We start from the raw sequence: 27,751 nt of genomic DNA, 5'->3' as shown, positions 1-27,751 counted from the left end.
GCTTGCACAGTGGGTGAGAGACAAGTGGGGCCTTGGGGGGGGGGGGGAGCCCGTGGAGTAGAGTAGGGCATGATAGGCCTTCCCTGACCTGTCTCTGCTATCTTGCTCTGCTCTTGCGTGCTCACCCTTCCACCCACACCTTACCTTGCTCTTCCTCTCCCATACCAACACCCATCAAAGTCACAACCATTGGCACTTTTAACATCAAAGACTGTCAAGATTCGGTGAAATGGGAGGCCATTGGGAGCTCCTGTGCTAGAAGTAGCTGGCTGTCGCCTTTCTCCAGGAGACACATTCTGACAGGCTCAACCAGGTGGCCTGGCACACTGCCTGGTGAGGCCGCTCATTCCTGAACCATGGCACCAAGCTCACTGCTGTGGTCATGACACTCCTATTGCCAGTGATGACCCAAGCAGGGTGTGAGGCCTGGGGCAAATCAGCCTGTGCGGGGCCCTGCTCCCAGATGTGAGGAAGCTGGTGGCGGATTCGGCAGTGGTGGTGGTGGGGGTGCCAAGCAGCCGACCGGCCATGAAGATAGCAGCAGTGCAGTCGCCACGCCCACTCCACCTGGCTCCGCTGGGCCCTCAAAGGACAAGGAAACTGACGCCCCAACCCATTTCTTCAATCTGGAGTGGTTGTGGGCAGTTAGCAAAGTCTTAGATCACCTGAAGACCCCTGAGAGCTGGGTAATCATGGACCCAGGTGAAGTACGTGAGCATGCCGTCACCTTCTATCGTGACCTGTTTGCAGCCTTGCCATCCTGCCACACGGGAACTCTATGAGGACCTGCCACATCTCTGCACCCTGGAGGCCAGCTAGCTCAAGTGGGAACTGTCTCTGGAGGAGCTGGCAGCCGCCGTAGACGGTCTCACCTCCAGGAAAGCCCCATGCCTCATTGGGTTACCCACTGAGTTCTACAAGGCGTTTTGGCCTCTCCTTGGCCTCTGCCTCCTACGCTTTTTCCAGGAGAGCCTCGCCGAGGAGGTCCTACTGGTCAGCTGCCACCAAATGCTGTTCACACTGCTGCCCAAGAACAGAGACCTTGGTTTCATTAAGAACTGGTGGCTGGTCTCTCTGTTGTGCGAAGACTACAAGATTCTGGCCCTGGCACTGGCGACCCACCTCTACATTGTCATGGTCTCTGTCACTGCTTCAGAGCAGAGCTACTTCATGCTGGGCAGGACCATCCAAGACAACCTGTTCCTCGCAGCCACTGAACTCTCTGGCCTGGACATCAGCCTCATCTCCCTTGACCAGGAGAAGGCCTTCAACTGGGTGGGCCACATTTATCTCTTCCAGACCCTGGAGGCCTTTGGCTTTGGGCCACTCTTCACCAGGGCCCTCCTGGTCTTGTACCAAGACATCTCCAGCCTGCTTAAGGTGAACAGTGTTCACCACATGCAGGGACACTGCCATGGGCCCATCCATTGGCCCTCTGTTCCAGCTGTCAACATATGCGGACAATGCAACCATCTTCCTTAGCACCCAGGAAGACATGGGGCCTGACGGATTGCCAGCCAGCTTATGAATGTGCCTCCTCGGCTGGTATCAACTGGGCCAAGAGCAATAGCCTGCTGCTTGGTGCATGGATCAACACAACCCCTCCCTCCACCCCAAATTTGCTGGGGGGCCTCACCTGGCGTCATGAGGGCCTCAAGGTCCTGGGTATATTCCTGGGTCCACCAACCATCACCATGTTCAACCTGCCACTGGACCTACTTGAGAGGCTCCAGTGCCTCCTGGCAGATTTTTTCTGGAATGGGTGTCACTGGCTCCCACGAGCTGTCCTTTACCTACCTTTTGCTGAGGGAGGCCAGAGCCTGGTTGACCTCATGAGCAAGGTGGTCACCTTCCGCCTGCAAACCCTTCAGCAGCTCCTCTATGGCGAGGAGTGCCTACCCTAACAACAACTGGCATGCCGGTTCCTGCAGAGGGTGGGGGCCCTTGGCTTCAACTGGGAGCTCTTCCTGCTGGACCTCATGCCCCTGAACTGGGTGGTGCTTCTGGCTTTCTGCTGCAGTATGGTATGAGTCTGGCAGGCCACCTTCCACCACCAGCCCTGGGCCCGGCACCTGCAGTTTCCGCAGCTGTTGAGGGAGCCCCTGGTGCACAACCTAGCCCTGAGGCACCCTCTGCCAAGCCTGGCCTCCACCAGACTCAGAACCACCCTCATCCAGGCGTATGTCGTCTGCCTGAGTACTTGACCCTGCTCAGTTGGCTTGGCTCTCGCCTGAGGCCCTGACTGCCTGGCTAGGCATGCACTCTGTCTGCAGCGTGGGCCATTTCCTGCATGACATCCAGGGTACCCTCCCACTGGAGGCAGCAGCCACCCTGGATGACCATCTCCGGACACACCAGGACCCCTGAGCAAGGCTTTTCCCACACTGCCAGTCACCCCAGCCGTGACCAGCAAGTTAGTCGGCGGGCCTGGTACCCTGCTGATACTCCCTGTGCCTCCTGATCATGACACGGGTTGCCCTTTGCTTTTCTGTCACGTAGAAGCCTATATACCTGGGTGGTTCATGTCTGCCATGTCCAGGTGCTGGTGGGCCACTCCAGTACTCTGTGGCAACAGAGCCTGGAGTCCCAGGCCAGATTCCCCACCAGCCCATCTGGCTTGGTGCACCTTGTATAAGTCGGAGGGGCCAACTTTTTGTATGACCACGGAGGGGCCAAGTTTTTGTACCCCAACCCCCTGAATTAAGTAGTTCAAAAGTCAAAGTCCTTCTTTCCTTACTTCTGTGTAGTATCTGTCAAACTAAAATTCAATTTTTTTTTAGGACATGGTTCATAATAACTGTAAGTAGCAGGCAGCAAAAAAAAAATAATATAATGGAGTCATGGAAGGAATTTTCAATTTATATTACACTTCTAAATATAATTTCTGGTATCTTCTACTGCAGTCTAAAGGAATACAGCATAAACAGTTACATGTGCAGCTTTAAATTATATAGAACATTTACTAGCAAGGGCAACAAAATCTTTTCGCCTTTCTGTTACTCTGATGATGTAAAAGGAATTTATATTTTGCACTCAAGGAAAATGTTGACGGAATCAAACCTCAAGCTACTTGCACCAGAGAAGGAAGCAAAAGAATGATCCTGAGATTTCTGAGCAGGTTTGATTTCATTCATTCTGTGGAGCTGTTTCAGTACAGGTCTTCAGAATAGTCTGAGCACCTCACATGCCTAAATGAATTAATCTTTGCTATACTCTTGTGAGAAGGGAAGAACTATTTCTAATTTATGTAAGACTTGGTGGGTACATCTAGACATTCATTAATGTGCTGTAGTTATTGTGCATTTAGTTTACTTCCTTAATGAAGTACTAACTGAATACACAGTAACTACATTTACTGTGCAGTATCTCTGGCTCACAGAGGTTTTTTGTGACAATTACTGAGCCTAATAACACTGCGCAGTAGCTTATTAACATGGTTTTTGACTGGCATGCTACCACAATGTGTTGTTAGGCTACCGTGCAGTAAACATCTCATGTCGTTGTGCCCTCTGGGTGCATCTACACATGCGCTAGACTGTGTAGACTCAGTAGCTCCTCAGTAAAGCATCATCATCTACATGTGCACCACTATTAGGGTGCAGTAAATTAACTCCATTGTAGGATAGTACTGTCCTGGAGAAGTATTAAACTATAGCAGAGTTATATCATGCACTGAAATGCATGTGCGGATAGTGACCGGGGATGACTGGGACATGAGGGTGCTACAATGTGGAGGCTGCCTGCTGGCTTGCCCCACACTGGAGCACCTCATGCCCCAGCCCTCCCTTTTGCAGCAAGTTGAGCTGGGGCAGAGCAGCTCTGGGTTGGCAGGCTGACCCACTGGGCCTCCTGCCAGGCAGGGCTGCTCCACCTCAGCTCAGCATGCTGTGGTCATGGGTGCACATGTAAACACTTCACCTGGGAGCAATAAACTCTGGCTCAAACTGTGCCAGATTTTATTGCCATATTAATTACACGTTTAGCTTCACCCACTGATTAGAGATGAAGGGTCTGCTTAAATTAAAACTAAAGCTTCCAATTTACATCAGTTCAAGTGACTTGACTGAGGTCACAGAAAGTCTACAGGAAAATGTAAATGAAATTTACGTCTACATCTGCGGAGTCCTTAGCCACAACATCAGCTTTCTTCTATTCTGACAGAGAACAGTGAACTATATTTCTGTACAGAAATGTTTTAAAATGGTACAAATGTGAATTGAAAGGAGAAATTGATGGTAACTCTGACACAAGGGAGGGAGAAATTGGTCTGGAGATTTATTTCAGAGAAATGAGTGAGATATTTTGCTGACTGTCAGTGGTAGGTAACAATGTAATTCAATAAGTGAAGGCCGAGTTTGAATAGATGGAAAATTAATCTTCAGCCTCTGTCTCCTATGGGATTTTCCTCTGCCATTACTGATTGTATTTCAGCTCCTGCCTCAGGAGTGGAATTGGCTGGAGTTAGATTTTAATTGTATTCACAAGCTGAATTGGATGACTTTCTTTTGCAATATATGTGCCTGGCAGTACTATTCAGAAAACAAAGTTGCTCTGGATATTAAAAGCTAACCATTTATTTAATCTATTGCTAGTAACATAATTCTTAGGACTATCATTGTTGTGCAGTTAATATCAGCATGAATGTATTAGATTCCCCTTTTGGACAGTATTATTTTGCTTCTGTTTTATTCTAATTCAGATATGATACTAGTTACAGACATCCCATTATAATGACTTACTCCATGATGGTGTGGGTAGTGGCTGGATCCAAACTGTTTTCAGAAGTACCTTTACTTCTTCATTGTAGCACCTAATCATTAGGCATCTTGACCCGAGGAGTTGATCCAAATCAGCTTAAACTAAGAGATCTGAAAAACAGCACTGTGCTGAGCACAAATTTCAGTATTCTGTTTTCTCAGACATGGCTGTTGATGGCAGTGGTGCTGTCCACCTTTTGCCTGGGGGAGATCAGGAATCCAGGCTCTTTCTAGTCTAAGGGCACTCAAGTCCACATCTCATTTTCAGGAAGGTATCCTAAGCATCAGGCTATACTCTAGGCAGGGTGGGCATTGCCCCTTCTGTTGAAGTTGGGACCATTGGCTAGCAAAGCAAGCTAGAGCCATGGGACCAGAAGAGCACAAGAGAGAATGTGTACCTAGGAAAGATGATACACTTCTGGAAAGGATGAGTCCCAGCTTTGGGTCCCTGTTGCCAGGGCTATTTCCATTTGAAATTAGTCATGATTAAATAAACACATAACTCAGGCAGCAGGGATCAAACCTGGGGACTCCTTCCAGGGTTCTTCCTTTTTGGGCTATTGAGCCATGATCCCTTTATTCTGATTTTCTTCCTTTGGTGTCACCTAGGCATTTAAATTTATTCTATGATAAACTCCTGCCCAGCAGATTGGAAATTTAATGGGAGTTTTGAGAGTCCACTAGTAATCTAGATCACAATAGAGTTAGGGTTGAAGATAGATGCCTAGGTGCTTGATTTTTGGATTGCTTCTGAGCATATACAGAAGCCTAAAGTCAGGGAATCTTAGAGATCAGTGTAGAGGTGCCTAATAATTTGGGCTGAAGAAGAGTAAATCTGAATTGTTTTCTTGAGAGTTCAGTATGATTTTTATCACAAATTTCCCATGCATTTATTTACAATTTACCATGCAAGGCAGCAGACTCTGAAATACAGTATGCTGCTCTGTGTAGGTAACCTTCTGAACGAGGTGTGCTATAGTCATGTTATATGGTGTTATATGGTGTTCATTGTTCCAGTGAGTGACAGGGCTAATTATCCAATCCCAAGCACTGTGCAAATACAGCTATGCAATTTCCAGATCAGACAGCAGCACGGCATGTGTGACAGCACTGCTGCCTGGCAAGTTATGTTTGCGGATTAAGGTGTCTAAAGTCTGCGTGAATCCTATTTAGACACCCATACAAATGGTTCTGGTCTGGCACTTCTTGTGTAGGAATGAATTTCAGCCAGTGGGAAGTGCCCCCGTGCTTAATGTTTTTGGTGGGTGGTAGGTGTGCTGTTAGGCAGTTTGTGTTTGCTGGAGGTTGTACAAAAACATAATGCTACGTGCTTCTTATGGATAATGAAGAGTTCACGAAATTTGGGGGTGGATTTACAGTTTTTTTCACTAGGGGGGTGTGGGAGGGGGGAAGGAGGAAGGGAAAGAATATAGCTAGGAGGGAGGACTCTGGGCCCTCTAGCCAAAATCCAGATAGATATCTGTTGCTCAGGATTTGATGAAACAGTGAGACGACAAAAGATGGTACAGTTTCACATTCATATAAGTGATTAGTTTCCAGCGTCCTTCCAGCTAAATATGTAAACATACCCTTTGGAGTCATATTTTTGTGAAAAATAATTGGATGAGAAGCCCTTGCCCTCTCTCCTAACCCCCCCCAACCAAAGCAAAATGAAGCAACTCAAACCAGGTTATCTTTGAGGAAAACAGAGCATTCATGAAGGTCTTACTCTTTTGCTGTCTTATAGTTGTAATGTGACTTGATAGTCTGTAGTATTCTTTTTTGAACAGGTTTATGGAAAAAGTAGAGATTGTAATTCCTGGAGTTAATTAGATATCACGCTGTAAAGTTTGGGTTGTTTTTTTAACGAAATGGCTTGTAGGCACAAGGGAAACTTTCTCAGATCAACAATCAATTGTTAGAATCTCATTTACAAAACTGCACTACTTTATTAATTATGACAGCATGATACAAGAAAATAACGCTCCAAAATTTGCTAACTATTTAGGTGGTCTTTCAGACATGGAAAAAAACTACCGTGCTCAATCATTCATTAAAGCAGTAGTCGGGCCAACTTAATGCTTTATTTAAATCGTAACAGAAAACAATATTTTTAAACTGTTGCTGAAACTGGCTATAGGCAGTATGCATAAAAGCAAGATACAACACTTAGGGTGTGTACAGACCTTCAGAGGGGCTAGGAGGAGGTTAGATTTTGTTAAAAATAGCTATGCAATCTAACTTAATTCACCACGTGTGGACCTTATACTTGGATCCCTCGTTATGTCCAGCTAAATGCGAACTCTACAGAGGTTCCAGGAAGGCTAGATTGGTCTAAAAGTAGCTGCCCTGATCTAAGTTAATCGTACCTCCAAGGCAGTCTAGTTTAGATAGTATTAGCCATATTTTTCAAATCGATCTAACTTTCCCAAGCTTCTGTACAGTTTCCAACACAGCCCCAGGGCTGGGAAAGCCCAGCTGCTGGCTCCAGGGCTGAGCTTTTGTTCTCTGCCCCTATGGCACAGGTCTATTTTAGCCCCTTGGCCTCTTGCCTCCACCTCCCACCAAACCCCCATCTCACAAGCTGCTCCATGTTCCAGTTTTATCAGTATTTGCCAATGCCAGGAGCCTAACAAGTAAGTCCCAGTGGGGAGAGGGGTGGAAGAGATGATTTGCTGCGGGGAAGACCCTGCAGACCCTGCATGCTCCCCCCAGTCCCTCCATGGATCCAGCATGTCCCTTGATCCTGCACAGGTGCTCAAATACCCCCACCCCTGGAAGACCTCACTAGCTCCTGTGATTCTCCCCTGTTCCCCCTGAACAGTCCTGTGGATCCCGCCTGCCCCCCAATCCCTCTGTGGACCCCCAGTCTCCTCCATACCTGTTTGACTTCTCAATTGCCCTGCAGCAACCCCCCCACCCAACTTACCTTAGATTGGGTGGCTATCTAAGGACTCTAACCTCCACCTATTCTCCCTGAATGTCTGTACCCAGCTTCAGAGCTGCTTATGAAAATAAAGGAGAGCGTTGGACATACTAAATGTTATCTCATGCAACATTGAATAGATGATTCCCGATTTTCGTATTTATGTTCAAGTGAACAGTTATACTCAAAAGACATTTCACTGACTGGAAGTCTGTTGTAATACCTACAATACCTACAAATGTAACTGCTCAGCAAAATGAGCATGAGGTTCCTTATCTTGAATAACAAATAATAAGTGTGAGGCAGCCACACATTTGACTAGTTCAGTTAGCTGATTAGTGCCATATTTTGCCTGGAATTTATGTGGTGGCCCATATAAAACAAGATTGCTAGGCGTATGTATTTAGTTGATCTAATAAGAGTTAAATTGGTTTCAAAAAGAATCCTGAAACAGATTTTTTTTAAATGATATTGTGGGAGGGTTTTTTTATTTGTCAGTCTCATTATAAATGAAGTACATCATTTATTAAACATCCTCCTGTAAATTTGTGCAGTTTTGTACCCATATAAGATTTGTTATCTGTGTGATAATTTCTTGGAAGATTATAGGAATAAATTACATTTACACTTTTCCTTCACAGATTTCAAATGAGTATGAATTAATGTAATGCAATAAATTTAAGAGCTCTTGCATTATGTTCTGCATACTGGAGTAATGAAGATTTACATCAGCATAAATGACAGGATAATTTAGCTATTGAAGTATATGTGTGCCTGTATTTTCATACACATAAACCCTTAGCTATTAATGACAGGTTTGCGGTCAATTCTGAGCCAAGAGGCAAAAATAATATAGATAGATCTATCTATCTATCTATCTAGATATAGATATAGGTGTGTGTGTGTATCTATCTATGTGTGTGTATACAGATATGTGTATACATGGGGGGGGTGTGTACACACACACACATCTATATACATATCTATATGTATGTATGTATGTATGTATGTATGTATGTATAGATATACATATGTAAAATTTTAGCCTTAATTATAATATTTCCCTTTCATTGTCTTTTCTTTAAAAAGTCTAAGAAGAATGAAACAGAGACTGGCAGCCAGAGAATCAAACCAGTATTTGAAGAAGATCCTGTTTTTCGACGACAGACATCTTACCAGCATGCAGCCGTTCACATACCAACTGATATTTATGAAGGCTGTAAGTACCATGTAAACATATGGCTTTATATTTATAGTAAACTTCTTTATGCATGACATTCATAAAAAACAAACAGATTAACCATGCCTTTTTTAATGATTTTGTTCTGAGTATGAATATCTTTAAGTACTTTTTCTTTTAAGAATCTTTAATCACATGATTTGTACAATAGAAATATCCTTATTTGACAAGACTCATAATTCACAACCTTTTTTGGACTCAAGTCCTATGATTGTTTCCTGTGCATGCATAATATGAGAACTCATTCAAATAGTCTTAAAATCCTGCACTATCAAAAATGCTTCATACGTGCTACATGTAGCAGAAGTACTATCATTATGCACAGTAAGCCAGTCCCTTGAACAATATATGCTTTGGGGATACTTCAAGTGTTTCCAGTATTCATCTCTGCCCCAGGCTAAATTCTTCTAAAGAAAAGTTATCAAGAATACTTTACCCTAGATGAAAAAACAGCACAAAGAGAAAATGAATGAGAAAAATTAGGCCACTCACAAAGACCTTGTTTGCCTTAAGTTCCTACTCCTAACTCCACTTTCCAAATTCAGACCCTTCTCCAGCTTACTGTGCATAATGATAGTACTTCTGCTACATGTAGCATGTATGAAGCATTTTTGATAGTGCAGGATTTTAAGACTATTTGAATGAGTTTTCTCATATTATGCATGTACAGGAAACAATCATAGGATCATAGAAAATTAGGGTTGGAAGGGACCTCAGGATCTAGTCCAGCGTCCAGTAGGAATGAAGTTTCTAAAAAACATCCAAAAAGTGTTACATTGTTTTTCAAGATAGAGATATTTTTAGTGCCACTTTTAGACTTTTAGAAAGTGTATAGAAATACAGATATGTAATGTAGTAAGAAGATATATGGTAGATGCTATTCACACAGACAACGCTTGCAGAATTAAAAAAAACCCCAGGAAACAGAAGGACCGGAAAACAAGTTTCTTTTTATTTAGTGTTATTCATTTTAATTCTGTGGCCTGCCTTCTCTGCCAAAATCTCATCAACAGGAAGGAGACCCTAACCTGACCTGCATTTCTTTAAAATTCATAGCCATCATCATGTGTCTGCATTTATAAATGACATAGGAGTGAAAACAGAAATGTCAACAGGATTGAGGAGGGAAATCATAGTTAGTGATATTTCTCAGATGGTGTATCTGAATGGCACAGATTTACAGGATTATTCTAGGATTCTGACTTTAATCCTTCAATTAAAGTGCACTTTAGCATTTATTAAAGTGAAGACAACGACAGTTTCCTTTCCTTATCTTTAAAAGCCTCTTCACTTAGCTGCTAAACTCATAGGAGAAATTGCATGGTTCCTATTGCTGGGAACCTATTTTTCCTTTCAAATGCCTTGTGAATTCTGATGTGGTTTTTGGCTATAGCAATGTGAAGTGTTGCAGCTTTTTGGATTTAGAAATCTAGGCAGTATTCACCAGGCTGCATATATATCATAGAAATATGTTCTGATATAATTTTACTATCAAGAGTCTGTAAACCTAAATGGTGAAAAATCCATCTAGGGAAGTACAACTTCAGTATTTAGTGAGATAGATCTAAAACGATTAACATGTAACTTCTTAGAGGGCCGGGGAATGATTGAATTTCCTGATTTGAGGAAGATATGGTTCATGAGGAATTCATGATTCTTTGAGGCTATCACATTAAATGCCCGAGGGGTGAACTGACTAAGATATGATTTAGATTCAAAGAAGAAAAAGTCCTGAAATCTGTCTAATTTTAATCTAAGATCCCTATAGGATAATGTGCAACTTTTATTTACGTAGTTACAGATTTTTTTTTTTTTTTTGGTGACAGCTTAATTGTAACCCTTCTGTCAGGCATGGGACAGCAGTAATGATGGTCAAGTTCATTGTAGGTGTTTTACACAAATGTATTATCTTGGCTCAAGGCCCTACCCAGAAACCTGGGAAAATCAGTTCTGTTTGGGTGTTCCAGTATGAACAAACTTTCCGCTTGTAAGCAATTATGACACTATAACAGGGTTTATTGAAGAGGGAAGGAAAGTGGGACATGTAACAAAGTTGGGAAACCCATAATAATCAGTAGCCCACTTCAGCCAGCTATTAACATTTTATTACAGTCAGTATGTTTCAGCGTTGTCTCTTCGTCCCAGACAAGATGAACATGGGATCTTGTAGAGCCAGTGTAGCTGCTAGCCCAAGCTTTCACCTGCCTCACCGATGCTTGCTGCAGCAGGTCAGGGTGTTGCTCTGCCAAACTGAGTCACTTGCTATGGCAGTCAGAACAAGCACAAAAGAGTTTCCCTTGCTGTCAAGCATGTATACCAATTGCAATATGCAGATAAGGGCCATCGTTTCCTGTAATCCAGTAGGGGTATGTAAATAAGCAGATTGTCACACAAATACATTACCAGGGTTACGTACGATTATAAACACTTTCAAGTTACAGGTTTCGTAACATGCAAGGGGGTTCCAGATTGTATTTATGTGATGCAAAGCACTATAACATTTAGCATACAATGCTGCACTAGTTTAGGCAAAGTAATCTAGCAATCAGTACGATTCCCAACATTAAGACATACTTTTTTCAAAACCAGATTTCTTTAACTGAATTTTTCTTTTTCTTTTTTTCTTTTTTTGCAAAATTGCCTGCATGTCTTTATACTGATAGCACTTCACTCCTTGCTTTTCTGTGACAGAAGTTTAGGTGCCTGCCTTCCTAATGAACAGTTATATGGTCTGAGAACCGTTGACTTTATAGTTCCTTGACTACATACAGATGTTAACTGGGTATACCAGGAAGTATCTCTGAGAAACACATTTAGGGTCAGGGTTGAATTATATTCCTTGACTGGCTTATCTTGAACAAAGATAAGCAAGTTTGGGGAAGACGTTTTGCCTTATTGAACATATTATGGGGATGGCAAGAAAAAAGGTTATAGAAGCAGATGCTTAAATATAGAATAATATTTGGGATAATTCTTTTGAATGCCCTATTCTCATTTGAGATTTGCATGTGCAAATGTCATTTAAGAGGATGGCATGTTACAAACATAGGCACAGTTGTTTTTCAGGAATTTCAGTGGAATAAGATGTCACTTAGGTACCCACCTCCACTTAAGTAAGTAAAATAGGATCTGATCTTAAGTGTATTTACAATGTTACAGTCAGCTGTGAATAAGGGGTAGTGCATTATTACACCATCCCAGGAGCAGATAAAAGAACTAATTTGGTTGTAACAAATAGATATCGCCATTGTGCCACCATAACATTTTTTATGGCAGCACAAAGGGTAAGCAAACAGATGTCTGTCACCATTTGTTGCACCAAAATTTTTTGGCCATCACAAAAGGTAGAAATCGTTTCTACTGCTTTATTATGGCAGATGTCTATTGGCTTTATAGCACGAGAGCACGGGCAACCCAGAGCTGCTCATGCTGTCCAGTAACCCTGGAGTAATGAATCACTCCCAGCATTTGAGGGGCTCAATCCCTTGTACCTCTCAATTCCTTCACAACATTGGACCCCTCAAGCCCTGGAAGCGCCTGCCTAGATTTCACTTCTTACAGACTCAGACTCTGGAAATCTCTGAAGCACGTCTTTTTAAGTGAGAAAGGGGTTTCCCTGCTTGCAGAGATGCAGTCTAGAGATTCCTGGGGTTAGTCCTGGTTGAGTGGGGATTGATCACATTGCTTGTTGTCCTGCAAGATCAATGGGCTGAACAACAGGCGACATGTTTCACCTAATTAAGCTCTACCAGGACACATCTCAGCATAGCTGATCCATTTCATTTGGTAATATCTACATCTAACTTAAAGTCAAGTATCCCTTGCTTTGGAATCAAGTGGGACAATGTTACTTCAGCTTCTTTTGCAGACCATTAATTTTCAGAAAGGGGGCAGCAATGCGACTCTCCTACTCATCAACATTGATGACTTCTCACACCATTTGTATGAAAATGCAGTATTGAGCAAGTAATTCCTGGCTTTCCACTTAAAGCTGGACTCCTATTCTGAGTACTGTCATACAGAAGCCTGAAGAAATCTTGGTTCCCATCACTTACCTGGACGGCTGGATACGGGGTGTGATGACCTTGCTAAAAGGGAGTCTTCCATGTAAATCACGCTATAAAACTGACCTCTGCCAAGGCTAAAACTTTCAGTATTTCCAAGAGTCTCAAAATAAAATCAGTCACTTTGAAAACTAAATAGACTCTGGGGTCAGATCTCCACAGCCCGGAATTTGACATGCAGCTTCTATTAGCAGTAACTCAGGTTTCATGTTTAAACCCCGTTGAAACAACCTCTTACTTCTCTAAGTATAAGAGTGAAATTGCCAGCCCAAAATGGAGAGGTCACCCTGCTTGGAACTCAAGTAAGGTTAATCTTTCTCGTGGGTACTGTTGGAAATTGCTCTTGCTGTTTGGAGCAGATGATAAATTATGCAAGCCAGATTCAGGACTAGTGTTTCTCCAGGTTTTGAAGAAGGTGCTAGACAAATCAATGCAATAAACACCAGTACTGAGATACAATTATTCCTGCTTTCCTCATAGTAGATGTTCACTCTAAGTCAGCTTTTTAAAAGTTTGCAAGAGTCAAAGACTGCCATCACTTCAGTGTTTAATTAGCTCAGAAGAATTGATGAAAGTAACAAATTGTCACTGTTCACATACTGAAGCATCATGTGTCTTTGGTGTAGTGGCATCACTTGAAATATGTCTTGGCAACTAATAATGGCCTAATAGAGAGTTCAGCCCCCTCGCACCAGGTATTTACTAGGGATATTGTAGAGTTATGATTGTCAAATGATTTGATTGTTTTGATGAAATAGGTTCTTTTATTCAGAACCAATTTGCTTATGTTCAGGTGAAATTTCCCTTTATTTGTGTGGCAATCTAAGTTTGTCTGTCACTCTTAAAGTGTGTGGTCAAAATCCTGGTCATACTTGGGTACCTATACACATGTTTGGGGGTCATATTGCACTTAGAAACCAAATTTTTAAACCTAGTGCTTTAAGAATTGACCCAACACTCGGTTGATGAAAAGCAGAGAGGCTTGCTTTAATAACTACCAACAAACTAGAAAACTAAATGACAGAAAAAAACAAGACTTTTTTCTTAATATTCAAGAAATGAGTTATTACAGTCCTTGTATTATCTTAGCTTCCTGGCGAACTTCACCCAATGCAGGCAGGAAGCAGTTCTTGTACAACTTTACAGAGTGTGGGTCCTGCACTCCTGTGCTGGGTGGTACAGGATGGCTTCTTGATCTTTCCTGGACTGCACACACCTTGCTGGCAGTTCTGTCTTGCTTTTTATACTGTTTTAATTGTATAGTTTCAAAGCATTCCTTCTTGATAGCTGGTTAACCAGAGTCCTAACAAACCAGCCAAGAACAGGATTAACACATTGCAGTTGTATCCTGTTTGTGTGGTCGTAAATTTGCAAGCTTTTGATCGGTTTGGAATGAACTGGGATTAGTATTGGTTGAATGAGGTACCTTTAGGAAGTTGATGACAGAATACTATTTCAGTAGTTATTTTAACAATGGAGTCTAATGAATAGCTGCATCAAATGGCTTATGGAGATAGTGAAGATCAGAGATTATTGGGTACAATAGGTGTGTGTTTCGGGAAAATACACTGGTTTAACATAATAACCATTTGAAATTGACTGCCTGTTTTGAGAAATATGCCTTAATAAATGCAAACGTGAGGCAGTGAGGATCAGGTAGTAGGTGTGAGGTATGTTAGATGTAGTCACGTAGACTGATTTAGCATAATAACATTAAAACGTGTCAAACTTTAGACAGATAGGTCTTAATCAAAAGGGGGAATGTGTTAACCAGGATATATTTACAGTCCTATTTTCAGTGCACCTTGGCTCTTCTCATCTCTTACATACTTTGCTTTGAAGTGGATATTTTAGTTCTTTTGTTTCTTTAGTGGCACTTAGCTCAATTGATATGTAGCTATAGTTTGTACGTTTCTCCCCAGGCCACTTGGCTTTCAGGTTTGCTGTCTGAGTCTTGTTGCATAGGTGTAATGAGTGTGTCAGGTCTGTGCCAATACTTTTAACCTAATTTTATATTAAACTTACATTTTTTTGTCTCAGGTGTGGTAGAAAGTTGAGGGCTGTTATCATGACTGTTATTGTCTTATGGCCTGGATCTGGTATTCGGTACTGTAAGCACTCTACTCTCTCTTACACCCAATGGGTTGCAAGCCACTAGTGGAGTTTGATTTTCTTTGTGACAGGCTTACCCAGTCTTACCCTACCCACTGTCTTGCATTTTTGTGCAAGAGGCACTGTCCAAGCTTTCACAGCTTTCATAGTCAGTAGTGGGGTATGTTTTAATTGGAGTGGTTCCTGGAGGAACTTTTCTAATTAAAATGCTGCAGTGTCATGTGTATTAAGCCCCAACACATTTATAAAAGGCTGCGGGATGCTTTAACTAAAGCTCATTTGACAAACCTTTAGTTAAAGCACCTCAGTAGCCATTTTTAAATCTGCAGGGGCTTATATATGTGATGCTGCAAGGATACTAGAGCGTTCTAATTAGAATATGGAGCAGCAGAGATGATCTGAGCAGGGTGCAGGGCCCAGGGCAAATCAGCCTGTGCAGGGCCCTGCCCCTTGACACAAGGAACCCAGCAACAGATTCGGCGGTGGGGGCCAAGGGGTGTGCCAAGCAGCCAGACGTAAAGCTGGCAGCAGCACGGAGTCACTGCGCCTGCTCTGCCCGGCTCCGTGGGGCCCCCCAAAGTTCAGGGCCGGGGGTCATTGCCCCAGTTCACCCCTCCAGGGATGACCCTGTGGAGCAGTCTTGATTAATAGAGTCTCCTCCGATGTGTTCTAATTAGAATGTGTTGGAGCATGTGTATAGGCACCTGCTGATCCTAATAGCAAAACTTCCATTAACTTCACCCAGAAAAGGAATGAATGTCTCTTATGTTTATGTTTTTATAAATACATATGCGTACATGATATGTGTGTGTTTGTATAAATAATATATAAATGGAAGTAAAATAGTGTCTATAAGTATTAAATATATAAAATATATGGTATATATAATAAAATAATATTTACATATGTGTGCATGGGTAAATGAGTAGATTTATGACAGGAGACATCTATTTTACTTTATTTTTTAATTCTGTTTATAGTTAGGTCAGAACGTTGCATCATTTAAAGATTTCATAGAAGACCAAGGGATTAATAAAAGCTTCTTATGCCTTACAATAAATATTTTAAGAGGGTAATAACTGTACAATATAAGGTGTCTTTCCTCTGGGCAAGACGGTATTTTGTTTTGTCTATGAAATACATTATGATTCATACTATCAAATTCAAATTGTGGTGATATAGCTGAGCGAGGATATTACTATTCCAAGACTTTCCTCTGAAGAGCAAATGTACATGCTGCTTGTTTTAGTGCAGCAAAAATTGACAAGTAAAAACATTTTAAACCTTTGAATGCTTCTTCATGTGCACATCTCTGAATCTAGGGACAGATAATAGCTGAGCTGTAAAAGTTGAATTGTGTCAATGTTTATCACCATGCAGCAGATAAGACTTTAACAAGAAATCTTCTTTACTATGATTTAATTACAAAGTGATTTAAGAAATATATAATCAGTGAAGTGGAGCCTTAAATGAATTTACTGTATCAGCAAGTTCTAAATACCAGCACTATGGCTTGAGGTTAGCACAAAGCAAATGTTAGTTTCACCAAGCCTCCTAGCCTGCCTGGATGAATCCATTATTAAACCTGGAAGGAAATTACTGAAGCATGAACCCAAGCATAGAAATCTTGGGTCACGATTGCTTTTCTGTTAGGAGAATTATATGTTTTGTTTAGTTGAGTAGCTTACTAAAGTTCCTGAAATGAAAGTCTTCTTCAGTTATCTTTCTGGCTTCTTATGATGATGAGAGTGAGTGAACACTTCCATTATTAGTATTTTAAAGCTAATATCTTTAAAATTTACTACTTTAAATTTCTCATTACATCCTTCAGGAGGAGAAAGATTGCCGCTGTCAGAGTTCAGAAAGTAAAAGAACACGAAGAGTATCCTCTATAGTGATCTTAATACTTAGGTCACATGAATTTTATTGGCTAGTCTAACGTATTTGCTTGATGTCACATCTGCTGTGGGCTCTGTCTTAAGTCATCTATTGTGAGTTTAAGGAGAGATTGCATGACGTACTAAAAGGAATTTTAGTGACTTAGTAACAATCTTAGTTTCTTCATGTGTATTTTACAATTTTAAGGAGCAATGAACTAGCCGTATGTAGCAATTTTAAACAGCAAAGCAATGAAGCAAATATAATGATAGCAGTCTATATCCCCATAGATTATTTTATTTAAGTTTTTTTTTCTTTGCCCATCATGTTATAGATGGAGTCGTCATTGCAACAAGATGCAGTACATGGATATTACGCTGCCACTTTCATTCTTGCACTGCTACCGAATCTTGGTTAAAGCACATTTCTTATGCATATTTTACTGAAGAAAAGCACTCCAGAGATGATGCATTTCTGTGAAACTGTCATAGATTATGCAACAAGCTTAAACAAATATTTCCTACTACCATTTTATTTATCACGTAGTATGAGCCCTATAAAAAGAGACCTCTTGTTAAAGTTGCATATTAGCTTCTCAGATGTTCATATGTAGGTTTTCTTCGTGGATCTGCTGGTGACAGACTTCTGAATTGATTTTTGTTCCCCTGTCTAAATGTTCAAGTACCTTTTTTACACTATCTTCAGAGTTTAAAAATTACATTCCTGGACACTTTATCCACCTTTATCCAAAAATTATTAAAGACCAAACAGTACAAAATTCACTATCTGTCCAAACCATAGCCCCAGGACTTTTAACTGAAGAAACCAAATGCTTGTGAGACCGTACTTAATTTATCATTCCCTCTTGACCTCTTGCCACTCTGGAAGAACTCTAAGAAGTTCAGTAATAAAAGTAAGTTGCAGGGTGTGTGTGTGTGTAACATGAATCTATCACTTAGAAACCATATTAGATGCTTTTTAAAGTGTCGGTTTCTTTAAAAAGTTAGTTATCCACCCCTCCACTTCTTTGTGGTATTCTGATCATTTGAATTAATTTAGAAATGGTATTTTCTAAATGTTTCTACATGAATGAATCAAAACTTTCTGCCAATTTTTACTCTGTTGTGCTATAATATATAGTGAGAGGTGAACTGAGCTAAGGCTAACACTGGAAAGATTGGAGGCAGATATATCAGTTGAAGTGCACCAGTATAGAAAATCTTCATGACACTAAGTGACGATTTATTATTTATTACATTTTGATAATCTACAAGGGCCTTTCACAATGAAGGAGGTCTTAAAAAAATGATGGGTACAGTTATGTGATGGGCTGCTGCAACTGCCATCTACCGGATGCACCTAAAAGTCCATTTGCCAGCCAACTATGAGTTTCAGGCTGAAATAGGATGTTACTGTTTGTATTATATCTGCCACTTCTATTGTTGTAATGAATTATGATCTGTTAGAGACAAGGTGGTGTTTCTTCTGTAGTAGCCTGTGTTAAAGAGTAGGGAAATCTCCAAACTGACGTGAATTTAAAGGGGCTTTCAGACCTCTTATTTTCCCTCACTAAGTATCCTTGCCAGTGTGCTGCTTCCTCTAGAAAATGTAGCAATCATGTGAGAGGCAAGTATTTGTTTGGGTGATATTTTTTATTAAATGAGCTGCGTAACTGGGATAATTTTCTTATATTCTATCAAGGAACATTTGGTAAGCTAGAGAGAAAAAAAATTAAAAACGATTGCAGGCTGATGAATAGGATACTTACTTAAGATAAAGGATACCTAGGTTCCACTCTCAGCCCCAATATATTTTATTATATTATGCAAAATGGAGCTACATCAGTAGGACAGAATGTCCCTCCTCAATACCTGGAACCTGGACTCAGGGAACTCTCTGGGAACCTGGACCCTTGATTCTGATTAAAGTAGAAGAAGAAAGATTTAAACTCACAGTTTCATAGTTTCTAGGGTCAGAAGGGACTTGAACAGATCATCAAGTCCAACCCCTTGCCCCAGACAGGAACAAGTGCTGGGATCATAATACCCCAGCCAGATATATATCCAACCTCCTCTTGAAGACCCCCAAGGTAGGGGAGAGCACCACCTCCCTTGGGAGCCCATTTCAGAGCCTGGCAGCTCTAACTATAAAGTAATGCCTCCTGATATCAAGCCTGACCCTGCTTTCAATCAATTTGTGGCTGCTATTCCTTGTTATCCCAGGTGGCGCCCAGGGGAAAAAAGCCTTACCTATTTTCCACTGATCCCCACCCTGGTGAGTTTATAGACTGCCACCAGATCCCCTCTCAGCCTTTTCTTGTGGAGGCTGAATAGATTATACTCTTATCTGCAGTACATTTATTCAAGAAATATAAATGTTCATGCTATTAAATCAAGGAAGCAATTGAATTTCATTTTCATTAGGTTATTTTCAAACAGACTGAATTAAAACTTTAAACTATCACCCCTTCCCCATTACAACACTTGGCATCGTAATTAGGAACTAATTTCCCACGCGTGGCTCCCATGTAGTTCTCACAATAAACCCTGTGGGAACTAATGGCTGCTGTGTGTTCTGAGAGGTTTTTTTTTTCATTCCTGTTCTTGAAATGAGGAATGAATCTACATGGATCAGTGAGATGACACATTTTTTCACAAGTCCTTCAAGGATACTAAATGTTGTGAATTAATCATTCAAGCTTAATTATGACAGACGGAAAGATGCACCGCAAATGATCATGAAGTAGGGTAACTAGGGCTGGGCGCCTGGGGTACTGGCCCCTGGTGCCAATGGAGAAGGGGCATAAGAGTGACAGCCACCACTGGGGTGACCCAGCTTCTGCTGTCATCTGCCGCTGCTATAGTCCAAGGCACAGAATCTGCTACTTACACTCTGCAGGGATAATATTTCTGATCCCACCAAAAAGAGAAGCCTCTGTTAACAAAAGGACTCTTCAAAACATATCTTCCTAGAAGCTCCCACGTTGTGGGAAACTCAGGGGCGTAGGAGCTTACATCGACACATTAAAAATCAAGTTCCAAACATTTTTTTTTCCTCCGAGTTGAATGTCTGACTTGGACATCATGGTTCGAAGTTAAATGCTTGTAAAAAGGCATTTGGTGACTTAGAAGCAGACTACAGTCCAGCATATATTTGGCACATCAATATGGCAAGAGCCCAGTTTTTTCTTATAAATGAAAGTAAGTCTGGAGATACCAACACAGTCATTTTACTGTAGCCAAAGTGACTGAATAATATTTAACTTTACAAATATTTTGGAGGCAAGATTATCCCTGCAGCACCCCAGATGGTTTGTCTTTATCTGTTTCTTCCTCACCTATAGATTCAAATAACAGAATTATACTCTATCCACAAAGACAAACCTGTAATAGGTAAAATGTGGCTTTGCATCAAAATTAGATCAGATTCTTCTGGTAACAATAGATAATATTGATTTATGTGGAGAAAAAAAAAGATAAACTGTACATAAAGACAATTAACATTAGTGGGTCTTGAATTAAATATAAAAAAAATAATAGTTTAAAAATTCTGAACAGAGCATTTATGTAAGACTTTAGGTAATTAATGGCCGTAGTGTTATTTATATCTTACGTGCACATGCCATATAATACCATACACATTCTTGCTTGCAATATATACATACATGGATGTATGTTTTGTGTGTATATTGGTTTTATTGACAGTTTGAGAATATGTTATACATATTAATATATAATGAACATATACGAACATGTAATATTCTCAAACTGTCAATAAAGTGTGTGTGTGTGTGTACACATGTGCTTGTGTAAAATCTCCTCAAACCGTCAACAAAACCATATTCACAATCTTTACATTCGGAGAATTTGAAACACCTTGTATAAAACTTCTCTGTGCAGTCGTGGGTTTTCAGATGCATGCAAGCATTTCATTTATTTATTTATTTCAAAAGGAAGTAATGTATACATTGTAAACAAAATGTTACACATTTTTCATTAAAAAGCTCTTTTTTTTGTTTTCCAAACCCGAAAAAGCACTTGGAACAGGGAAATATAATATTAATTGTAGTCTTCCTGCTTCAGAAATATCTTATTTCAAGACTGTGATATCAACTGTGAAATTTGAGTGAGTTGATGGGAGCATGGCCATAAATTATGATTTTTCTTCCTCACATTATTTAAATTGAAATTACATCTTTGGTTTATTGGACTTTACAAGATTTATGGCATGTGTCCTAATAATTCTACACTCTAAGGGCATTTCATTCACTTGAACCTTTTATGAAATGAATGAAAGTTCATAAAGTATACATGTCAAGTAGATAAAAATTAAGATTCAGAGAATTTCATGCTGAAAATACTAAACATATGTTAGATTAAATATTAAAAAGGAAACAGCATACATTTGGATGCTATTTAAAATCTCCCAATTGAGAAATTCATCTGGTGTGTGCTATTGAGCTTTTTACTGAGAAGTTGCCAGCCTGATCAGTGATGGGAGCAATGGACTAAAATAAATATTATTTTCTACACTAATAATATATATCTTACCATTGTTGTTGGAATATGGTACTTGTATAATAGTTTAAGAAAATGCAAACTCATCTTTTCAATTGATCTAGGCAACTGAATGTGCAGAGGGATGGAATTAGATGAAAGGTAGATGTGAAATAGTAGATGTGTGTTTGTGGAGGGGGGAATTGTTTCTGTTTGTGTAGGTTTGAGCTTTAGATGCTGACATTGTAGTCTTCGTGAACACAGTTTATATAGGGACATTCATAACATATATAGGGACATTCATAACATATACAGGCATACCTCGTTTTATTGCGCTTCGCTTTATTGCACTTCGCAGATATTGTGGTTTTTTTTACCAATTGAAGGTTTGTGGCAACCCTGCCTCGAGCAAGTCTATCGGCGCCATTTTTCCAACAGCATTTGCTCACTTCGCATTTTTTAGCAATAAAGTATTTTTTAATTAAGGTATGTACATTGCTTTTTTTAGACATAATGCTATTGCACACTTAATAGACTACAGTATAGTGTAAACATAACTTTTATAAGCACTGGGAAACCAAACAATTCGTGTGACTCGCTTTATTGCGATATTCACATTATTGCGGTGGTCTGGAACCGAACCCGCAATATCTCCGAGGTATGCCTGTATAGGGACATTCATAACTCATTGTCTCAGGGCACTAGGGTGTCCTGCTCCTTTTAAGGGCTGGAACTGCTGGGGAGAGAGCTCTAGCAGTCAGTTGGGAGCCCCAGCTGCTGATTACCAGGGCAGCCAGAACGAGCTAGTGGGCCCACACTTGCCAGCAGTCAGCTGACCAGAAGGGGCAACGCCTGGCTCGTATATAAACCCCAGGCCAGAGGCCAGGAGGGCAGTTCTGTGCCAGCAGCCAAGGGGGGAAGGAGCTCTCCCAGCAGAAGCAAAGGGGAGAGGCCTGACTGCAAATGCAGCTTCTGGTACTGTTGAGGGACAGAGCATGCCCTGTGTGGCTTGAGTTATGTTATATCCGGGTGGCTTGAGTTATGTTATAGCTTTGGGGCTTGCATGTTGATCTCTGTTTATAAGACCAGTGGTTTGGGAGAGGCTATTGGGGAAGGAGGAGGTCTCATTAGGGCCCCGCTATAGTGAGGGGTCTCCAGCACTAGTGGGGGTGTGCTATTGAGGGGTGCACAGACCCCAGTGCCAGTGTGGGCACCATGAGAGACAACCCAAGGCTGAGCAAAACCAAGGCCTTGGAGGGATGCTGTGGAAGTACCATCTGCAAGGCTTGGGGCATGGTAAAAGGGTGGTTTGGAGCCACGTATATAGCCCAAAAAGCTGGGGTGTCCCGTGACATCTATTTTGGAATGGGACCCACAAGGGGTCCAGGAACCCACAGGGTTCAAGGAAATCCATCGGGACCGTGCCCAATGGGACATGAAGGCAGCCTCCCTATAACATAAATCCATCAAAATGTGGCAGGTGAAATTAGAGGGTGCCCATCAGGCCGAATTGGCAAGGTCAAGGGGCCTGAGGGTAACATGGCCATCCTTAGGGACCCCATCCCATGACACTCATATAGACTGTAAGGCTAAAAACAGACACTGGATTTCTCCCAGGAGAAAGACTGGAACCTTACAGATAGACAAACATGTTGTCTCACGTAAATACCTATGAAGTATCCCAATTAACACGTTGCCCTGGGACAATAGAGGCTAATTCAAGTTAATTGCTATTCAAATTCTCTGTGTAGAGAACTGTCCAAAACATGTTTGATGTGAATCACGGCCCAGGACTGTCAGCCCTGGGATAAACCTAATGTCTTTCTTTAGCCTGACTTAAGGACATGCATTATTTATTTATGTAATTATTTATTACCATTTGCTTTACTGATCATCTGGATCTGTTTAACCCTACATGCCATGACGCTCAGGGTGCATACACAGAACAGCTTCATCACCTTGTTTAGTGTCCATGTGCCTACCCTTCAAGCTAACAATGAAGAAAAAAAATGTTTTCTACTAACAAGCTGAAGAAGAAATTGACAAAACTAACAGAAATGAGACCATTATAATACTTGACAACTTCAATGCAAGAGTTGGATGTAGTTTTAAGAATTGGCCTGGTATTCTGGGCAAATATAGAATTGGTAATATGAGCTGACCAAGTGTAACTACCTGGAAGAAATCCTGCATTTGAGGTCTTATTACAGTACTGACTGTGACATGGACCATACCTTAGTCTGCTGCAAAGTTGGAATCAATGTCCAAAAGATCCACTGTATAAAAAATACCAGTCGTCCTCAGGTAGATATCAGCCAGACTGATGTCCAAACATAGAAACATGCAGACTATTCAATGAAGAAGTTGAGAAGGCTAATTTCCCTAACAACTCAGACCCCAAGGCTCAGTTGGGAAAACTTAAAAACTGGTGTACAATGCTAATAAAGTAGCATCTGGCAAAAAATGCAGTCTGGTTTGAAGAGCACTCTGAAACCCTTCTACCACTTGCTGAGAACAAAAGAATAGCACTAACCAATTAGAAGAAATCTCCCCATGGGCAACTGGTGCACGTGCCCCCCCCAGCGACCAGTCAGTGACTGGGAGGTCCTTTTGCGGCCAATCTCACTGACCAGGGAAAGAAGTGGCGGCAGTCCCCTGCAGCCAGTCTTACCTACCAGGAAGTGGCTGCAGCACTCCCGGAAGGGGCCACAGTGCTTCATCTGGTGCTCCCACTCCTTGGCTGACACTTGCAGGAGCACTGGTGTTCCCGCCTGCCCTTCCTGCCCATCGCCTAAGTGGGGGGCCTGTCAGGGGGTATACCAGTGCTCTGATGGGGTGCACATGCACCCCCCTGCACCTGTTACGTGTCACCATTGAATCTCCCAACACCATAACCTTGGAAAATCTGAAAAAGGCTTGAAAAGAAATGCAAAAGGAGGTTAAAAGGTGTGCTCGAGGTTTTTGGCTGTTTGCCTGCTGAATCTACAAATGTGCTAATGCTTAATTACTTCAAAAGATTCACGAAGGTATGTTGCTCTGGTGGGAAAAGGAAGTGGTACCGCATGTTTTCAAAGATACTCGGTTTGTACAATTATACAAAAAGAAAGGGAATAGAAGTGACTGTGACAACTATAGAGGTGTCTCCCTGTTGAACATCATTGAAAAAATTGTCACTTGGACCATGCTGCAGTCTCTAGGTAAAAGTATCTATCCTGAAAGTCAATGCAGTTTTCACTCAGGATTTTCCATGATTGATACAATATTTTTGGTCAAGTAACTGCAAGAGGAGTGTGGAGAAAAACAAATACCATTATACATAGCCTTCATCAATCTGACAAAGGCCTACAATACAGCCAATAGAAAGGGCCTTTTATTGTTCTGAAGATACTGGGTTGTCCGTCCCCCCCCCAAAACTACTGAATATCATTCATTACATCAAGGTATGAAGGCAACTGTAGCGTATGAAAACAAACAATTAAATGCCTCTGACATCAACAGCAGGATGAAATGAGTACACCTTAGCCCCTGTGCTTTTTAGCATTTCCTTTTCATTCCTGCTTCTTCATGTATTCAAGAATAGCAAGATGACATTTCTCTTTGAACCAGGCTATATGGAGGCTTGTTCAACATCACAAGGTTTAGAGCGAAAACAGGGAAAGAACTGGTTCTGGGAGATTTCCTGTTTGCAGATGATGCAGCCTTGATTGCCCACAGTGAATCTTTCCTGCAAAATCTCTTGGGCAGATTTTCTGAGTCATGCAAGAACTCCAGGATGACAATTAGTCTCAAGAAGGTTGTGATCATGTATCTAGGGGTGGAGGAACCAAATCCTGACATGACTCTGGAGGATAAATCTTTTGGTGTTGCCTACAGTTTTTGCTACTTGGGTTCTATGATCAGCAGGAAACTTGACCTTCAGACTGAACTGGCTCACAAAATCAGAAAAGCAGCCAAGAATTTTGGGCTACTACAGAAACTTGCGTAGAATAACAGCAAACTATCAGCTAAAGTGAAGACGTGGATCTACAAGACTTGTGTGCTGTCATCCATGCTTTATGATTCAGAAACATGGACTACATATGCTAGGAACATCAAGAGACTAATCTTCCATATGAGATGTCTGCATAAGAGTGGAGCTGTGGAGGCACCCAGATCCTACCCCAGCTTACACTGTCAAGGCTTGGTGGGAGTCATCAGACTTTTTGGAGAATTCTTGAATGGATATCTCCCAGTTTTTTGGAGGACAGGGCAGTTGCGCTTCACCAGTGCGGAGGCTTAGTTCAGGGTGTCTCACCTTTTCCTGTTCCCTGGAGTAGGTTTCAGGCTGGGCTAAGAACAAAAGGCAAAACTGAATAAGAAATCCCCTTAAGACCACTGATTCTCATCATACCTTTCAGGTACTAGGAAAGGGTCACATCCTGGAGTGCAGCAGTCTCCTGCAGCCATTGTACCTCCTTATGAGAGTTATTCTTCTAGAGAATTGGTTCTCAGCCTGAAACTGCTGCACTTAGGCTTCTATTATTTGTCAGGTGAAAGCAGGCTAGCTCAGCCAGTCTTGCCTGACCTGTGGGTCTCCCCAGTTGTGGGATTCAAAGTAAATGGGTTTGGCAGCACTGCAGGAGATTGGGATTCATGCCAGACCTTGTTCACCAAGTAGGGGTGTCCAGGCAAGCTGTCATACCAGCTTATGTGCACCCAGGTCTGGGGCCACTCGAGGATTGATGTGCCAAACAGGGTCAGGAGGAGTGAGCAGAATCCTGTGCCAAACCAGGAGGTCAGTCCTAAAACCAGGTCTAGGAACAGGCTAAGTCAGAAAGCCAGGTGATTGGGCAGAGTGTGGAGTTAGAGCATGTGCAGAAGCCGGGAGAGCAAGCTGGAGGGAACAGTGAAGCAGGCTAGGATCAGGTTAATCCCTGTTTTCCAGATGCTTCCTGTTCCTGCTTGGGAGCTTATATACAGTGGAGGGTCAGCTGACCTTAACCAACCACTCTGGTGACAGGTCTTGATGGAGTGAGGCCTTGATGGAGGCCACTGCTAGCTACTCTCCTCTTCCCCCTTCAAGATATTTAAGTATGATTCTGTTAGCTGCTGGAAATCTGTATTATTTTCCCATCATAAAGTAAATCACACACAAAGCACAAAGCACACAAATGTGTGAAAGTTAGAATATTCTCTAACATTCAGCAAATTCAGTTTCAAGAGCAAATTTGGAAATAATTGTAATTTGTAAAATGAAACTATTTGTTAATGTACACATTAGTTTATCTGAGATTGTAAATAATGAATCAAAAGCATTTTTTCAAATATAATCTGGTTCCTATATGTTGCTTTTTTATTACAAAAAATGTTTTCAATGAATTTTTTAAACCCTGAAAACGAAACAAAAAACAGGGCAAGAGAGGAAAACTGTACTGCAGCAGTAAAGGGCTAAGTGTCCACATGCAATACATATTTTGAGGGCAGGGTTTGGGACAATTAAAAAAAGAAATCTGACTTTGGGAAACAATGAGAACCTCCCTGCACAACATCTGTTTTCTCTGAGGTGCCTCAATTTGGGTACTCAAGAATTTAGGAACCTGAAGCTCTCTAAAAATGTAGGGGCATTTCTAAAACTTTTGATATTATTGCTAACCCCAGAATAAACCTTCCTGAAACAATCTCATAAAATGTAATTATTAGGGATTAATCCTGGAGGGACATGAAGAAACTTACCAATTTCTGTAGAACTGCGTGCGTCTTGGGGAGACTTCATTAAAGGAATATTGAATATTAGATCCAAAACCTCTCATCACCTGCTGAATGCTGCTATTTACAAGACATTAATCATATTTGCTATACACCCACTCACACCCATCTATCCACCCCTCTTGTTCCCCCTGCTGGGCTTTTTTTTGCTCACACATGAGGTCATGAAAGCTATCTAACGATCTGAAATAATAAAAATAATTTATGGCTAGTAAAAATTAAATGTGATATATACCTGCCTCTGGAAAACTGACCTTTTTAAAATATGTTCTTTTTTATGATTTCATTTCTATAAAAAACCCACCCAAACTTTTTTAGATTAAAATCTTGACCCATGCAGGAGTGCAAAAACATCTGTCTTTTGCTTTTTCTTTTGTTTTCAGGGCTGGAAAACATTTATTAATAGAACACTATCCGCCCCCCCCACCCCCATTAAAAATAGTTTTCATACAGAAACCAAATTTTAGTTGAAAACAAGTCTTCAATTAACCATCTCTAATCTTTACCTTAATTTGTAAAACTATAAAATAAGC

The 27,751-nt window shown here is 41.3% G+C and overlaps 1 protein-coding gene across 6 annotated transcripts in view; it reads left to right on the top strand.

The window, feature by feature from the left end:
• CACNA2D1 (calcium voltage-gated channel auxiliary subunit alpha2delta 1) overlaps window positions 1-27,751 on the top strand; it is a 558,706-nt gene that overhangs the window by 269,723 nt on the left and 261,232 nt on the right. For all 6 annotated transcript variants that reach the window (XM_019543648.1, XM_019543647.1, XM_019543646.1 and 3 more), the window contains exon 5: window positions 8,773-8,902. In XM_019543648.1, the coding sequence (XP_019399193.1) occupies window positions 8,773-8,902 (130 nt within the window). The remainder of the gene's footprint in view (window positions 1-8,772; window positions 8,903-27,751) is intronic.

Source organism: Crocodylus porosus, unplaced genomic scaffold (assembly GCF_001723895.1).
Source record: "Crocodylus porosus isolate Cpor-Errol unplaced genomic scaffold, CroPor_comp1, whole genome shotgun sequence".
Classification (NCBI taxonomy): domain Eukaryota; kingdom Metazoa; phylum Chordata; order Crocodylia; family Crocodylidae; genus Crocodylus; species Crocodylus porosus.
Note: the sequence above shows the minus strand (reverse complement) of the source record. Positions and strands in the feature narration are given on the sequence as shown.